At 36.3% G+C, this 18179-nt stretch overlaps 1 protein-coding gene across 3 annotated transcripts; it reads right to left on the bottom strand.

Moving 5' to 3' along the window:
* Positions 1-4261: 4261 nt before the first annotated feature.
* Positions 4262-16959, bottom strand: si:dkey-19b23.10 (transcriptional-regulating factor 1). Of its 3 annotated transcripts, none has more exons than XM_060874573.1 (12): positions 16746-16959; positions 8421-9321; positions 8209-8330; positions 7982-8119; positions 7656-7870; positions 7302-7453; positions 6105-6208; positions 5951-6011; positions 5597-5685; positions 5378-5521; positions 5173-5258; positions 4262-4914 (listed from the first exon to the last, which is right to left on the bottom strand). In XM_060874573.1, the coding sequence occupies exons 2-12, from the start codon at positions 9256-9258 to the stop codon at positions 4506-4508; spliced, it is 2358 nt and encodes a 785-aa protein (XP_060730556.1). In that variant the 5' UTR covers positions 9259-9321; positions 16746-16959; the 3' UTR covers positions 4262-4505. The 3 variants fall into 3 exon arrangements, with proteins under 3 accessions (XP_060730556.1, XP_060730558.1, XP_060730557.1); XM_060874575.1 differs by lacking the exon at positions 16746-16959 and adding an exon at positions 10479-10766; XM_060874574.1 differs by lacking the exon at positions 16746-16959 and adding an exon at positions 9695-9833.
* Positions 16960-18179: the final 1220 nt, after the last annotated feature.

The raw sequence follows: 18179 nt of genomic DNA, 5'->3' as shown, positions 1-18179 counted from the left end.
CCCACTCCATGGTCACCCAGAGAGTAGACATTACCATTTCAGACAGTTACAGTTTAAGAACAAACAAAAAATAATAATTGCTGTACATTTTTCTGGGAAATCATCTGCCCATCTGCTTTAATCTGACTTATTAATGTTAGTTTATTATTGTCCAGGTAATAATTGGACATTACAGGAAGCACAGCTTGGCTCCGATGTTTGACCTTTTCATCTTTCCTGAAGAAGAGCACTTCAGCTATAGAGCTTATGTAATGTCTGATCAAAAAGAACCAGGTGAGATCCAGTGTATACTATATTATATACTCGTACTATAAGCCTCTCAGCACTGAAAACAGTAAATACTACATACATTATCAGACAGTTTTACCCATTTTAGTATTGCTTACATTGTGTACCTATGTTAGCTCTGTACCTTGTTTGTTCTGTGTCACTACCAGCTCCTCTGGTTGTGCTGGCAGGCAGTTTTTCAGAGAAAGGTGCATTAAACACATCATTTTGAACCAATTGATAAATCAGGATTGAACATAAATGAAACTTATCTATGTACTTACCTAAACGTCACACATCTGTGCTTGTCAGAATTGCTGGAGGAATGCAGTAGTGGTGCACTTTGTGATATGGTGCATTGTCATGCTGGAAATAGCCATTAGATAGTAAATTGTCTCCATGAAGAAACATAATCAGCATCAAGACATAAATTGCCTTTCAACCAAATGATTGCTATTAATGGGCCCAAAATGTACCAAAGAATAAAATTTTACACCATGTATGGCATGGATTTATGCTGTTGGCATGAAAATCAGAAAGTCTGGCCAAATTCTGACTCTAACATCTGTTCACCTCAGCAGAGATTGAGATTCATCAGACCAGTCTATGTTTTTCCAGTCTTTAGTCTTGGCTGACAGGAGTGGAACCTGACGTGAACGTCTTCGGCATTTGTAGCCCATCTGCCTCTCATCAACAAAGTGCTCAGTGTTTCTGGTTTTCACCACATGCTGTGTAAACTCTTAAGACTGTTGTGTGAAAATATAAAGCGATGAGAAGTTTCTGAAATACTAAACCAGCCAATCTGGCACCAACGACCATGTCACAAGTGAAATCACAGAAATCACACTATTTTCTTCATTTTGATGTTTGATGGGAATATTACCTCAAGCCCTTTACCTGTATCTCTTACCACTATACTGTATATATGTTTCTTTTCCTTTTAAATACAACACATTTAGCAGGAAATTTTATTATTTGCAACAATAGTTTGTTTCGATTTGGTTTGTTCCTTTTGAGCTGGTATAGACTCCACAAGTTTGTACAAAACCTTTTTACCATTTTAGATCGCATCCATCAGTGTTATCTGAATGTGTGGCAGTTGAAGACATTATGCATGAGAAAAAAATTGCCTTTTGAACAAATCAGTTAACATGGTCAATAACACACATATTCTTACACTTATATCAAGACCTAGAAAGAGTGTAGAATCTCGAAAGTAATGTAATCTTCAGCTTGAAAACTTACTTACTTTGTTTAAAATATTTAAAAATTCTAAAACCTATTTCATTACATTCAGTTGTCCTGCAATGGCAGGGTTGTGCTACTGTTGGTCATTTATTTAATTCAAGAATACCAGCAGACATATAAGGATAATCTCCAATTACATCTCATGCATTGAATATTGGCATTCATGGAATATAAACAATCTGTTTTTTGCTTGTGCTGCCATCTTGTGGTATGTTTTTAGTAAGTAGATTTGCACATAGTTTTGTATTATGTTGAATGGTAAATGCTGTTGTTATATGTAAGCCCTGAATTTAAAAAAGCTGGAGCTGGATTCTTAAGCTGGAGTTCAGTGATGTTAACATGGTGTCACAGAAGGTGGAGCACTCTTTTCTCTAGCTCTGCTCATTTCCAGTTTGAGATTTTCTGGGTAAAATTCAGACAGAAGATATATTTTTTTTCTATTTTTGTTCACTGTTGTTATGTACTGCTTTCACTTAATATTGGACATATTTGTACTTATCGGTTAAATGTGAATTTTATCCATTTTCAGTTTGCCTGCCAGAATTAAGTATAGTGCGTGTCACAGACAATACTCCATTCCTTCAACCCACCTAGCAAACCCAACAGCACCAGTGTCCTGGATGCATCCTGTAAACCCACTGACTCAGACAGCTCCAGAGCTGTGTCCAACTTCAGCCTGGACTACTGTGGAACCACACTGACTGTGAGTAAGTTCAACAGAGTCTACAACTGGAAATTGGACACAACCAAGAGATCAAAGCTATTTTGCATACATCCAAACCTATTGAACATTTCCATCCAGAAATTTCTTAATAAAGAGGATCCCCTTTTTTGATATTCTAATTATATGACCATGATGTATATATATATATATATATATATATATATATATATATATATATATATATATATATATATATATATATATATATATATCAGCTGCTTCATAGGTCATGAGGACATGCAGTGCAGAGTCCAGGGTTATGCAGTAAGCAGTAAAAAAACAAATGTATTACTCTGACTGTTGAGTAAAAAATGAGTCTGTTACAGCGCTGTGGAGGAATTTTGGTACACTCATCTTTGCAGAATTGTAATTCAGCCACATTGGAAGGTTTTCGAGCATGAACCGCCTTTTTAAGGTCATGCCACAGCATCTCAATAGGATTCAGGTCAGGACTTTGACTAGGCCACTCCAAAGTCTTCATTTTGTTTTTCTTCAGTCATTCAGAGGTGGGATTTCTGGTGTGTTTTGGATCATTGTCCAGCTGTAGAACCCAAGTTCACTTCAGCTTGAGGTCACAAACACATCGTCCTTTAGGATTTTTTGGTAGACAGCAGAATTCATGGTTTCATTTATCACAGCAAGTCTTCCAGGTACTAAAGCAGCAAAACAGCCCCAGACCATCAAACTACCACCACCATATTTTACTGTTGGTATGATGTTCTTTTTCTGAAATGCAGTGTTACTTTTACACCAGATGTAATGGGACACACACCTTCCAAAAAGTTAAACTTTTGTCTCGTCAGTCCACAAAGTACTGTATTTTCCCAAAAGTCTTAGGGATTATCAAGATTTTTTCTGGCAAAGCTGAGACGAGCCTTTATGTTCTTTTTGCTCAGCACCGGTTTTCATCTTGGAACTTGGAACCATGCAGGCTATTTTTGCCCAGTCTCAGGCCTTTGTGTGGCTAGAGAAATGAACTCAGGTGTGATAAACCACAGTTATGTTTTAACAGGTGGGGGGCAAAACTTTTTCACACAGGGCCATATATGTTTGGATTTTGTTTTCCCTTAATAATAAAAACCTTAATTTAAAAACTGCATGTTGTGTTTACTTTTGTTATCTTTGACTAATATTTAAATTTGTTTGAAGATCTGAAACATTAAAGTATGGCAAACATGCAAAAAAATTAAAAATCAGGAAGGGGCCAACACTTTTTCAAACCACTGCATAAATGACTGCCCACTGCTCCGGGTGTGTGTTCATGGTGTGTGTGTGTTCACTGTTGTGTGTGCACTTTGGATAGGTTAAACGCAGAGAACAAATTATGAGTATGGGTCACCATACTTAGCCGTATGTCACGTCACTTTCACTAATGACATATGGTTGCTAGACAAGGGATGCTATTCAATGCCTACGGTGATAGACAATGCAGGTGGCTCTTCTAAGCAAATGTTTTGAGCTTCAATATTTCCATAGTACTACAGGGCAATAACCCCACTGCTGGCATATGTTATTCAACCACAGTCTTTTCACAGTATCACAGCTCCTTAGTCATTGGAAAAAATGAGACATGCAGGTTAAAACACTGCGTTGAAAACTTTCATACTTTCGTCACTTTGTTAAACAATTTCTCCAGAATGCTTTTAACTAAGATTTTCAGTCCTCTTTAATAGGATGTACAAGTAGTCTTCATTTAATCAAACACATTTCCCCAGTGTGTTCCCTGAGGAAGGGGAAATGAGTGTTGTAATTGATATTACAAATCAAAAAAAAAGTTTTTCAAAAAAAAAAAAGTTTATCTTCAAAGACAGCAACCAAACTAATAAGAGCGGAGCACTCTTCTCCATTAGACTCACTTGTGTAATGGTCAATATTTGTTTCAAAAAATGTACATTTTTCATACTTAAAATAAGTTTGTTTGCAACCAACCTTCTCAGTTCATATCTCTGATTTACAGATCGACAATGACTTAGTGTCATGAAAATGGGATCCTGGTGGTGTCACGATAAACAGGATAAAATGTACAAGTAAGCATTTTTTATTTGCCTTAAATATAAGTGAATGAAGAAGCACTTATAGTACACATTAGGCAATCTTGAAATCTGGATCATTGTTATAGAGATTTGAAGTCAGTTGAGATATTTAATGATATTTTATGTACAACCTAAGCTACATGTCAGTTTTACTGTTCCTAAAATCAACAATGAGAATTATCATTGCATTTTAGCTAAGATCTAAAACCTGAATCCTCACCTGTCCTCCTCTATTAGTCATAATACAGACCAGACTCCAAGCTACCATGAATGGCACCCCATGTCTGTTGGGGACCCCTGTATAGTGGTAGAGCTGGGGCTTTGGAAGTCATCTGTGGGCTTTGTGAGGAATTAGCACTGCTGATAGCAGTAGTGAAACAAGGACTTTGAGTCTTACTGCTCTGGATAAAAGCAAGCTGAGCCTGAGTCTGCACCAGGTTCTGGATCAGGCTTTGGGTTAATAACTGGTTGGAGTGACCCTGTGTAACAAACTGGTTTGGATTGTTCAGGTTTCGGGTTTGGTTCTGAAGTGCATGGGTCAGGCTAAGGTGATTGTTAGGATGGATTCTGTCCCTCCAATCCTCCTGCTGCTGACGGTGGATCTTCATGTGAGCATTTCTGCTTTTGATCTTGTAAAACATCCTGAGAATGTTTTATGTAGTGTGAGAGAAACACAAAGGAAATAAATGATAGTAGCAGCCATGTGCTGAAATATTTCACTCTAAAATGAACATTTTATGTCTGCATTCTGAGTCAAGATAACTTAGTGAAATTTGTTCCTTAACTAAAGATCTCATACTTGTGTTGAGACTTAAATATTAGGCAATCGATATATTTATAATAATTTTTTTTTAACCTTAGACATAATAATCTCAGCCACATATACATGAATACACTTACTTTCCACATTGTTTGCAGGGAAAGCTTGGAGCCAGTGCAGGTGTTTGAATTAGCCTGTCTACATTAATAGAGTTCATCACCATGACCTATAAAATAAAACACACTTTCAGTCAAGCTTACTTTATTATTTGCTTTTATTACTGTTAAATGACTCGGTATACACATAATCTATCAACATTTTGTAAAGAGGTAAATAGAATTTTACCTGGTTGGTTGGAGTAAGTATTTCTGCAGCCAGATGTTGCTGTTGCTGTTGTGTTTCTTTCTCCTTTAGTTTCCTCTGTTTCTCTCTGAGCCGTTTGGAGTGATAGTAGAATTCCACACACTGTGACACCCCCTTTGACTGCACCTGTTGTGTATTGTTGTAATTGAGTTGGGTTGTCAATATTTCAATATTTTTTGCTATTTATTGATCTTAACATACCATTTTTTGAATGAATGAGAAGTCTTTTCCATACATGCTGAAGGCTTTATGAAACAATTTCTGCTCATTCAACCGCCAAATGTCACTGCCTGTAAGGTAGGACCAGAGATGGAGCGATTTCATTGATATGTGAAAGTATAAATAAAGCATCTGTGATTTTTCTCTGTCTTTTCTAAATGATTAGCTTAATGGAAAACAAAACAATATACTATATTTTTGAAGAAACTGCAAATGATCTACAGGCTACAGTCTCATCTTTGTCATAATCTGTGTAATAATCATGTACAGGTTTACTGCTTTCTAACTTAAATATACTAGCTCTCTGAGCTCCCATAGTAAGTGGTAGGATTGTACCAGCATAATGGTATTCTCTTGAGGGTTTTGAGTTTGAGAAAAACATCATCTCCAAAGCAGCCTGTAATAGAAAGAAAATGCACAGAGAGACAATGATGTCAATAGAAAATCTCAAATGTAACATATGTATAAGGATATTATTACCTTTCCTTACCAATATATTTCCTTGGCATAAGGAGAGACTATGAAGGGCAAGCTCCAGATTAGCAACACCTCCAGGTAAAGCAGTAGATGTACTGAGATCTAGAAGATTCTCCACTGAGAAAGAAAGTCACATGATTAGCTATCTGCTTATGAACAGGTCAAAACATGTAATGGTATTCGGCAGTGCACCTGAATTCGATTTTTAGCTTAATAAACAGCTTTACATAAGCATTATGCCTTGTACATTGGCATCTGTATATGGGTGCTTCTGTTATAACAATATATAACCTTTTTATACAATACTTAGTAAAAATCTGTATCCATTGATACATGTAAAAGCATGGCTTGAAAGCACATCTAAAAAATGTAAAGCTATAATTGTGTGTAGAAAGTGTACATAATAATCAGCCTACAGAACGAAAGAGTAGAAGTTGTTTATACCAGATTTTATGGAAAGATACATTCTGTAAATCCAAACATCATTTTTGAAACATGATGAGCTAAAGCACATGATAATTTGTTGTGCATTTAGTAGTTAAATTAAGTATAATTAGTATAGGTATAATTAAGCTGTAGTATAGTAGCATTTAAAGCAGTTTATTTTTTATTTACAAAATAAAGGTCTTTTTATTTGTTTTGCATTTAATGATGCTTATATGTGAAAAACAATAAAACACCCTGCTCAGCTGAATAATAAGTTCAATAAAGACCACATGATATCTTCTAGACTTGATACATCTACCTGCCAATAAGGGAAGTGAAGTCCTTCAGTTGAAACTGAAACCATGTATAGAAAAAGTCTCACTTTTTTCAAAGCATGTCAGGGAAATTTTTGTTCACTATTGAATGTGGAATGTAAGGTGAATATAAATAACTAATCATCTTTGCACTACTAGAAAATGAACAGTTGAACTGAACGTACAAGTAGCTTCACAACCAAAATACTTTTCTTTTCTCTAATTAGAAGAGCACATCATAGCACATGTTGGTGTTTCTCACTCCCTATAGTAGATTGGGTACACACAAGGACTGACTAAAGAGTAAATTACTAAAGAGTAAAAAAAAAAAAAAAGAAATATTAATCTGTGTTGATGGCAGACATTTGACATCAATCAGTTAAAAGAAAGCTTTGGGATATTTCTTTTGGTAGCAAAATTACTTTGAATTTAGTTTCATTTTAACATTTTTTTTTTATTGGGCTACTTACCCTGTGCCAGTAGATCATCATTCCCCTCTAATTCTGCCCATGGTTTCCAAAGTAACTCCTCATGCAATGGTTCCTGATACTGCAACTTTATTTCCTCCTGCTCCAGCAGGTCAGGAATCTGAGCCTGAAACTCTGGCCCTATATTCACTTGCCTTTTTTTGTGTGTGAAGGAAATACAGAGTACTGTATGATGAATTTTCATGTATTTATAAATGTTCTTTATTTATGATTGTGATTCTTGAGATTTGCAGCATCAAGGTACAGTGTGCAACAGGGTAGTACAGTAGGCTATGCTACACAACACAACAGCTAAGAACGATTCATTTCTAAAAGACTGTAGAGACACTTTCTCACCTCTGTAGAACACAATGTCCTCTTTCCTCTGACCATTGTTCCTGGTGGTTCAGTGAAGGCAGCAGGTTACAGTATAGCCCTGTTCCACTGCGAGTGGGATTCAGCATGGGAAGTGCAGTGTAGTGACGAGTCACATGTTCCTGACCTCCCCCCAGTGCTCCTGACTGGAGGACACTGAGGAATGGCACTCCAGTGTAGACTGTCGAGGGATTTTTCTAATAATGTAAACATTCCAAAAGTCCGAAATTTAGTGTCATTCAGTGAGTCTCCTTATTCCTACTTCTTTTACTTGAGCTCAGTATATTCTTATTATGAATCCTTCGTACCTGTGAGCTCGCCAAACATAACAAAGGTGTTCGCTGGAACCCTGCAATGGGCTTTGTCTCCTCAGGCACCCTCAGTCCCTCTACATGATTGTTCAAGTCATGGATTGGAGGGCAAAATTGTTGGGATGATGGCATCATCTGCAGGAAAAAAGTTTACATATCACTGCGAATAATGAAATAATTGTATAGTTTACTCATTAAAGATAACTGACCCAGAAAAAACCTACCTGTGACCATGTCATGTGATGTTCAGAGGTCACAGGGTAATGCTCCCTCTCAAGTTTGGGAACAGATTGTGAAGGTGGATGTTGCACCAGAGGTGAACATGGAGATGTCTCTAGAGAACAGTCTGACAGAGGAGAGACACTGGGTTTATCAGAAATGAGGGTCTTACAAAATCAAATAAATCAGCATTTTCTTTAAGAGCTAATTCATTTACCTGTGTCTCCCTCCGCAACACTTAGGTCTCTTAGATGAATCCCCATCCCCTCTGAGAAGACTGTAGATGGACCCGGGTCTTGAGGAAGGTGTTGTGTTTGGTCTGCATTCCCAATGGTGTCAGTAGAAAGTGGGAGCCAGTGAGATGGAGTGAAACCCCCAGGAAGAATGGAACTGGTAGAAGAAAGAGGTGGAAAGAACCGCAAAGAACCTTCAGAAGGGGAGTGTGATTGTGCTTGGCTCAGTGACTGTGCAGCAGGGGTATAAAGACCACGTTTTGGAGGAGAGAGAGATGACTGAGGCAGCGGTGTAGGAGGAGGACTCAAAACCAGAGGGAAAGAGAGGGAGGGAAGAGGTGGAATGTTGGGAGAGTTGTTTGGCTCAACATTATATCCAACCTGGTCAACACAATTGGCAACTCTAGAAAAGTTTCGACTATAAAATGCCTCAGAGAATGAATCAAGTTTCTGATGATTCCCTCCAGTGTTACCATAATTTTCCATTGAATCCTGCTGCTGAGAACTGGAATTCCATTCTTCCTCATATCTTTCACTGTGTGCTTTGGTTCTGTTGAATGCACCAGGTTGTGAAGAGATCAAAGACTCCATATCCCAGTATGCTGTATTTATCTGCTCACCAACTCCATTCATACTCGTCCCAGCACTGGCACAATTGTTAGCAGGATCATTCAAAAGGCTGCTATCTTCATATTGGTTTATTCTGCTCACAGAACTGTTCTGTACATGACTGTAGTTTGATCTCTGACCTTGTATCTGAAGGCGGTACATGGTAGAAAAGGGTGGAGACTCAGACGTGTTGATGGAACTGTGATCGGCCATAATGCTTAGAAGCACTCTACTTGCCAAGCAAAAGTCAGAGAACAGTCATGGCATCTTATAAAGCTGTAAAGAACAAGAGAGAAGCTTACAGTTATCATTACAAACGAAAGCTTTATTCAGATAATCAAATAAAACATTGAGACTTGAAACAATGGCAAAATTCAGACTCAGACCTCTTTGAGGTAAAAGGTAAAAGTTTTGAATTGTAGTCTTTTTTCTATTTACTTTCTCTAAGATTTTTTTTCAGTTTCTGTTTTTTCAGTTATTAAAGTGGGTGTAAAACCCGTCAAAGAAATAAAACGAAAGGAAAGAAAGGAAAAGAGAGATGTATTTAATTTTGATAATACTAAATAGTATTTGCTAAATAGTGGAATTGCACATCATCATTACATTTTATTTAGTAGCACAAGTTTTTCTTGTCCCCCTTTTCACTTACCTGTCTCTTGTGCTCCTTTCTTTTTCTTCAACACATGATAAATATAAATAAAATATTCCGTAGTGTTCGATCTCCTCTGCGTACAAATGAAACTGCAAGACTTTCACACGTGCAAACTTTTTCTTTTTCACTCCCCCGATCATCCCCCACCCCTTTACCCTGCTACATATCTTGCTATGTAAAAACATCTCATATAAACATGTTAAAGAAGCACACCCACACTCACGCTGACAGGAACACACATGTGAAAAACTCACGAAAGCAGGTGCTGCCTATCAAAAGTAACTCTTATAATTGTCACAGAGAAGACCTCACCCCTAAAACCCCGAAAAAGAAAACCACATCCTGGGGAAAGAGTCACGGATCTCCCTTTATCTTTGTCTTTCTCCATCCCTCATTCTTTCTTTCCCACTCAATGTTTTTAATACCGTATCCCAATCTGGTAAACAAACAAGTAAATGTACTCACAGCACATCATAATCCACTTTTGCCTTATATCTGTTATATTCTTGGTTGATTTGCTGATTGTAGCATATAAAAATTTCTTTTGTGAGAAATCCTAGTTAAGAATTGTAAGCATTTACCAAAAATACGAATGCAGGAAATGTAATGTTGCTGAAAGCCAGGATAAGTGTTTTTGTAAATTGTTGGCTTTTTCACAACCTGAGTTTTAACATTACTTACAAGTGACCACAAAACTGATCTGAGATCATGTTAAAAGCACAACCATTGTTCACAATGTTGAATGTGTTATCTTGAGCATCTCATGTGGTGAGTGACTCACTTCGTCTTAGGTCTGAAATGCGTATGAGTCGACATGTAGGCTTCATCAGGTAGAACGTAGGCGTGCGTGTGAGAGTATATACGATATGCGAGTGGCAAAGCTTCCTGTCAACACTGTTTCTGTGTTTGTGTGTCTGTGTGTGTGTATGTGTGTGTGTGTGTGTGTCAGAGTGTAAGCTTGTGCGTATGTGTAAGTATGTGAGAGTGTGAGCATGTTTGTGTGAGTGTCTATGTCAGTTTGTGTGTATTTATGTGGGTGAGAAGAAAACTTGTGTTTATGTCAGAGATCAGTAGTGTTTCAAAGTCATGTGACAGGAAGTTGACCACAAAACGACAACAGTGCAGGAAGTGGACAAGGGAAACCTCCGTACACCCCGCCTCCGCTCTTGTTTGTTCTTTCTCCGTCTCCTTCTATAGATGCACCTTTCTCTTTCCCACAACACACAACAAATGTATAGTTTCCATACATACACCTTCATCATATGCTCTCTCTGCCTACGCTTCTGACTACAAGCAGTGGTTCCCCTGAGTAACTCCCTTCTTCCTCTCCTGCTCTCTCCGCCTGCTACAGCATTCAAATTTTTGGGCATTTCTAGGCATTAGCATCTCAAGGAATAGGAATGGTATGTGTTTAGGAGTAAATCTAACTAATGGCAGTGCACTAGTAGTGAATATGGGAATTTGAAAAGAAACAAGCATGCACAGTAAAAACCCTGCAACTCCATCATGCAATTCTCTTTTAAATGTAATTATAAGCATACATTGTCCTGTGCTAGATGTTGGTAGTAAAACATCCTACAGTAGGGTAAGTTAAATCAGTTCACACACACTGAGAAATTTATATCTCCCTGGTCCGTGCATCTTGTGGGTTCAAAAGGACAATGTGGGTGTCGGATCTGTACAGTATGAATGTATCTATAACAATCCTCTCTTATAACCTCAACATTATCATAATGTGGGTAAAAAACCAAAATTGTAAGCCAATATTTAGGTGTTAGATTATATACAGTATGTATTTGGTCTTATTTTGCAGGCCAGGGTTTTGTCTGGACTGCATGTTGTGTTTTACACTTTTGGTTTCTTACCCTCACTGTGATAATGCTGAGGACAATGTGGGTGATAACTTACTATGAGGTCTGTACAGTGTGAAATTTATTTAAAGCCTCCTCTCCATTAACCTCAGAAGTATCATAGTATGAGTGAAAAACCAAAGGTGTTATACAAAATATTGCAGTCCAGACAAAATCTGGGCCTGCAAAAAAAAGACCACATGCATGCAGTATACAGTCTTAAAAGTACATTACTTTGTTCCTCATAAATTGTACACAGTATAGCAGATTCATGCATCAGCTGAATGCAGGTTATAGCCTAGTTTCAATGTAATCTCCTAAAAAACCCAACAGTTGCATTAAGATATAAAGTATCAGACTTAAGGTAACGGTAAGCACTAGTAGGTGAAGTGTTTATAGCAAATAAAACTGCTTGATTCTGAGCAAATTGCAAAGCAGAAACAGTATTTGGACCAATAAATGTTTTTTCTTGGTCTGTGGTCTATGATGACTGGATGTGGATGCTTCACAGAAGTAGAACCTATGAACAGGTCTAAAAACGATTATATAAAATGATGCCAAGGAGTGTATCAAGCTCCTTCTTTGGCTAGCAAAATATTGTAATATTTACAGTAGTAATATATGCCACAAAATAAAAGTTTATCCATTAATGTAATATTATAATTTCAGTTTATTTAGACCCAGATTTAGTTTGCAGGCAGATTAATGTTTTTTCTTTATATTTGTTGCACTAGAGCACAAGCAGAACAGCATAAAATGCTAAAACAAATGATGGATAAATTGAGTAACCATGTAACTCTAACATGCAGGCCTTTTGCGGTTTTGTTTATTTACCTACAGATAAAATCTAATTAACATGAAATAAACAGTAAAAAAAACAAATGGACATTATGTCCTGTCCTGTCTTCACACAGCTTGCTATTGGATGTAATATTTATTATGATGAAATATGTCACTTTATTCATGATCACTTGACACAATATTAGTTCTGATTGATCCTGCAAGTGTCTCTGGTGCAACTGATATTGTACCATGCTAGTTTTAAGCGTATTACTCTCAGCATATGGTATAAGAGCGACCTAGGCAATGGTTTATAACCAACCTTATATGTTCAACAGCTGCACCGGGCTCTTGTACTACAGTATATTTTGGTTTTTCCCATATTCCTTGGTCCTTTGGTGGAAGGCCACCGACATAATATCAGTAAAATCAGTATGCTACTGTATGTGAAGCAGATGTCTTTTTCTTTCATGAATTTTTCTTGAAAGAAACATTAACTTGATTAATACTTTAACTTGATTATTTCTTTTGAGGAGTAATTGCACTTTGAACTAAGTGAAGAATTTGGGTGTTTTTGCCACCACTTCCTATAAGGCTGGGAAAATACTGAAAAATGGATATCTGTAGAAATCATCTGAACATCTGCTTGTTTAGATGATTTCCATAGATACCCATTTTTCAGATTCACAACTAAGGCGAGTCAATTGCAGGGTATTTATTCAGGTTTAACTATGCAGGTGTGTGACACAAAAGTCTCGTTAAAACACAAATATGTAAAAGAGGCAAACAGGCAAGTGACTGGAAACAGAGGATGCCAAAAAAAGGAAAGAATGTGGAGGTTTTTGGTCTAGTTTTTTGTCAGATGTGTGAAAGAGTGAACAGAGGAGGGGGAAAGTAGCGGAGCGGTTTGGACTTTTTTCTCTGTCTCCATCGTTCTCTAACACTACATCTAGTCATTCTATGATGTGATATTTTTTGGGCGGCAAAGAATGGGAAATCCAATCGGCATGATGTTTTTGCACAATTAACAACATTAACGGCTTATTTTTCTCATACAAGTTCTGTGGTTTAGGAATCACATAATGTGAACTCTAAGGTGTATGTAAGCAAGATATGATGCAAGGATTTAATGTCTTGTTTGTGTATTGTATTATCTGGATTTCAGAATAACTTCTAAATCATTCTGTTGCTTTGTTTAAATGGGTATTTATATGGGAAATTTACTGGTGAAATAAATAATCTCTCACTTTTCAGTAGTGTAAACCGCAGTTAAGTGCACCAGGTTTCATAAGCTTTTGTTACATTTCAATTTCAAATAAAAGATTACTTCTTACTCTTCTTCAGAATGCTCTGGACTCCTGTCTCAGAATAACTGAACAGAGAAGTTAGGCCAGTTAATATTTCAGTGCCTTCTGCAGAGACAGGTTCGAGATCATTTATCATTCTTTACCTGCAGAAATATGTACAGTATAGTGTCTTAATGTCTCCCTTTCAAATTAAACAATTCACAATGGTTAAAATTAATGTTGCAGCGTTAATATAAATCTTGCGTGTCTGCAGCTAAAAGCGTAGCATTATACAGAGATACAGACAAACTGAGTGACTAGAGTATGAATGCTTAATCATTTTAAAATCTGAAATAGCCATGCAAATTTTTGTCTGCACGTTTACAAGAAAACGCTTTTCAGTGTAAGAAAACATATTTCCAAATGTCTTTCAAGGACCAAATATATAGAATACCCAAATAATTTATATAGGCTCACAAATGTGATGTGGTTTAATTGCTAAAATCACAAAGAATTTAAGAAATACTTGCATTACTTGAAAAACTCATGTTTTCTGAAATGCCTGTACTTTATTTTCCATATCTACGCCACAAAGATTTTTGCCTTCTGTTATACGGCACTGAGAGCTCTGGGAAGACCAGGATACTGGCAAAACAGGGTTGATATTATATATGTATGACATGATTATTTAACATTTATTATTTATTAATTACATAATGTCAGAGCTAGGATGACTATAAATAATATGCTAGGAATATGAAATTCATTTATTCTCAGTTTTACTTATATATAAGTCCTGGGATGATACATTACAACCTTCGTTGTGCAAAAACATATTATATATTTCTGTTGCATTTTGACATGAAATTATAATAGATTTATTATGTGTTTAGCTTAAATAGTCATTGAGAGTACAAATATTATTTACATGGTATGAACATTAAATGCATTTTATTTATTATGAAAAAAATTTAGGCTTGACAATAAGACCTGACAGTTATGGGTAAAATAAGACTAGCGTGTACTCTGAATGACTATCTGAATATCATCTAGTTACACAGTGCTATCATAGATACGATAAATAATAAATAACCAGCAGTTTAGACTAAATATGTAATAATTCTGGTTTGACTGTCTCAGTGCTTGAGCTAAGATGTCTTTACATCTTTATTATGTGTAAATAAACATAATAAGTGTGTAAATCTGTAATTAAGTCTTTGCCAGCTGTTGCTGAGCAATCAGAATTTCCTGACCTGCCATCTAGATGATGAAATACTCAGTGGTGTAAACTGGAAGTAGGATTATGCAGATCAAAAAGAAAGTGAATAATCTCTGTGTAAATTAATTAGCGAACACATTTCTAGTGTAACACAAATCCAGTCAAACAGAATTGGAGGGTTTCTTCGTCAAGAGCGTTTTACAGCGAAGAACGCTTTCCACATTACATACTGTAGACCTCTTATGATCCCACATAGTTTTTGTATCATCAAACAAATTTGCTTTTTTTTAAATGAAAACCATCCAACTAATAAAATATCAAGTCATTATAAAGCATCATACTTACTTTTTTACAGCAAACAGTACACCTAATTCAACCCAAGCCAGGCAAATTAGGTGTCGTATGTCGATTGTCTGTGTGTTGTATTAAATGTATCATTTGTCATAAATTTATGCATTTTTTCAAGTGACCAGATATTTAGATTTAAAGCCATTAGAACTAAATAACCGTTACAACGTTTTAATCTCCATAGCTGTCATAATACTTTAAAAATACTCAATACTCAATACTCGGACTCATCTTGGCTGTTGCAGTCCTATTGGTCCGGGGTTTTGTACTTTAGGGGACAAAGCTTTAAAAATATCAGTTAATCAGAAGACTCCTTTTTTTTAGTTATTTTTCTTACTAGTAAGGCTTAAGGCCTAGAAAATAGCATAAAAATATTCTTGTAAAGCTGAGCCCTCTAAATACACCCAGGAAGAGACACATAAACACCAATAACAAGCCCAATTTTTCCATAACTTCCCATCAAAATTCTAACAACAGAAAATATCTCAAGACTTTACTGTAGATTAATTTAGACCTAGAATCATTTGCTATATCCATGATACTTCAAATATGAAATTAAAGGCACAAATGAAAGACTTTTCAACGGCTCGCTCTTTTGCCTTTTTTTACTCACAATCCTGATAACTGTGCTCTAATGATTAGAACTGTTAGTCTAAAATGTTTTCAACTACGTTTGAAAAGGTTAGCCAAAACTCTCCAACTATGTAAAACTCTACAAAGATGTTGATCTATCTCTTGTGTTTCATACAGTATACAGTTTAGTGTTCTTAAATTTAAAAAGTCAAACACGAATTAACTAATAAAAGCAGAAATTGCTCTGAATTGCAATGAGTACAGATTCTTACTGGGTTCTTAAGAGGTTCATTATATTATTAGGGTCCATTGGCCTCCTAAAAATGTTTTCACCTGAAAGTCTTTCTAATAAAGAAACACTATGTTGTAAGCTTCTAGCTAGAACCGTAAAGGTCCCTAGAGGGATAACCAAATATCACCTACACACTCTCAATTTTGCAAGACAGTGGACAGATCAAGATTTAAAGTCTATAAATGAATAACATTGTACAGCAAATATTTTCACACTGTAATACCAGTTTAGGAGTGGGCCGTTCCATTTTTTCATTACCTTGAGCTTTTAGTTGTTTCTATGATCTGAATAATGACATCTTTTGCATTAGTCTACAAAAGCAAAAGTGTAATCGTGCTTTAAACTTTAGGTTTAAAAGTGTACTAGTACATCATGGAGTGGGAAAAGTTCAACCTCAAACCGGTAAGGATTCTTTGCCTGTCCATCTTGGGGAATCCTTAAATGTTGTCGGTACGTTTTATATATTTGAATGTTTTGGATACATTTGGGGCTTTTAAGCAGTTAACAACTCTTAACTGTCTACATAAGCCTTGAAAGCCTCTTGAAGGGTTTATATATGTAGAGCAATAACAGCGGAAGGTTTTCATCTTTTCTGGATTATATTTCGATGCATACAACATGCCTTAATGCCTACATAAACATGCTCAACAAGTGTATGTTTCTTGAGATTTAATCATAATTATAGAATGATAAGACTTACCTTTCAAATTTAATCCAGGCCTGGAAGTTGCAGAGTGTTGCCACAAAGGACACGAGATGAGAGATGTGTGCGTGTGTGTGTGTCTGTGTGTGTGAGTGTGTGTCTGTTTGGTCATACACCCATATGAGAAAAGAGAGAGACAGTGGAGGCGTTGGTTAAGGTTTGTGCTTTGCTATGGCAGTCTCTCTTCTTCTGATCTCTTGAAGACTTCGTCACTGGGATCCTGGAAACAAGAAGAAAAAAACATCACAGAGAATAAAAAACATGTACAGCGCCAAGTCAACCCATCAGAGCAGCTCTCAGTTTGACAAAGCACTCATCCTTTCCTTTCTCTTATCTTTTTTTCACTCCCTTGTTTTTCGCATTCATTTATTTGTTCATTCTTTATTTAGTTAACAAAGCCCTTGTAATGCCACAAAGAAATTCCAAAACAAAGTTTTTTTTTATTCTATGTAGTTGATTTGTCTTCTGTTGGTGTACGATCATGATTACATTTAAATATAATGAACCATATTGTCACAGTGTAATATATTCAATGCATATTTATAGGGTGTTCTGATATATTCTAATACAAAAATGTTATGGAATGTTTACCTTTGTACCTTTGCTAAAAACACTAATGATTTAAACTACATTAGTGAATAAACTCATGGTGAGAATGAACGATTGAAATGACAGCAACAGCTAAAAGAATGAAGGTTTTTTTTTGGAAAACTGAATCTTATAAGGCATTTAAATCGATACTTTTGCTGTACAAGTCATAATGATGAAGATTAAAGGTGAAGATAGCAAAGTTAAGCTGGAGTGCTGTGAATGTCTGTGGGCTGACCCAGTAAAACTGAGAGTCGGGGCATGACTGTGCATCGCTCTGAGAGCAGTTTCACATTGTCAGGGCAAGAGGGGGCGTTCTCTCTCATTAGTACCTCTTGAAGAAAAGGACGACAAATAGGTAGACAGAGCTACAGAGAGACGACGAGAGTGTTAAGCTTTGTGTTCATACCAAAACTAAAACCAAGAGTGCAATTAAAATGGAAGTTTTAATAAAAAAATGTATAGATAAAGCTGTTGTAGAAATCTTAGAATGTAGATTCTTCTTTTTTTGCAGAGTATCTGTCTTTCACATATTGCAAAGTCATCTGAAGAGTAAAATCTTTAATCTGACAAAAAATTTAGATCTAACTGTTAGATTAATCTCTTTATAAAAGACCTTTTATCGAACCCACACAAAAAAAACCCTATTCACTGCCGTCAAAAGCTGACAGAGTCATACTGAAACACCCATCCCCACTGAAAAAAAAAACATACACTTACACAACACACACACACTTACACACACATATACACCATAACATGTTATACCCATAGTTCTCCGACCACACATTGTCATAACAAGACAGCAACGTCGCGCTTTACCAGAAATCTGTCACACTCTAT

Source organism: Tachysurus vachellii, chromosome 7, assembly GCF_030014155.1.
Source record: "Tachysurus vachellii isolate PV-2020 chromosome 7, HZAU_Pvac_v1, whole genome shotgun sequence".
NCBI classification, from domain to species: Eukaryota; Metazoa; Chordata; class Actinopteri; order Siluriformes; family Bagridae; genus Tachysurus; species Tachysurus vachellii.
This window is presented reverse-complemented; position numbering and strand designations above follow the sequence as displayed.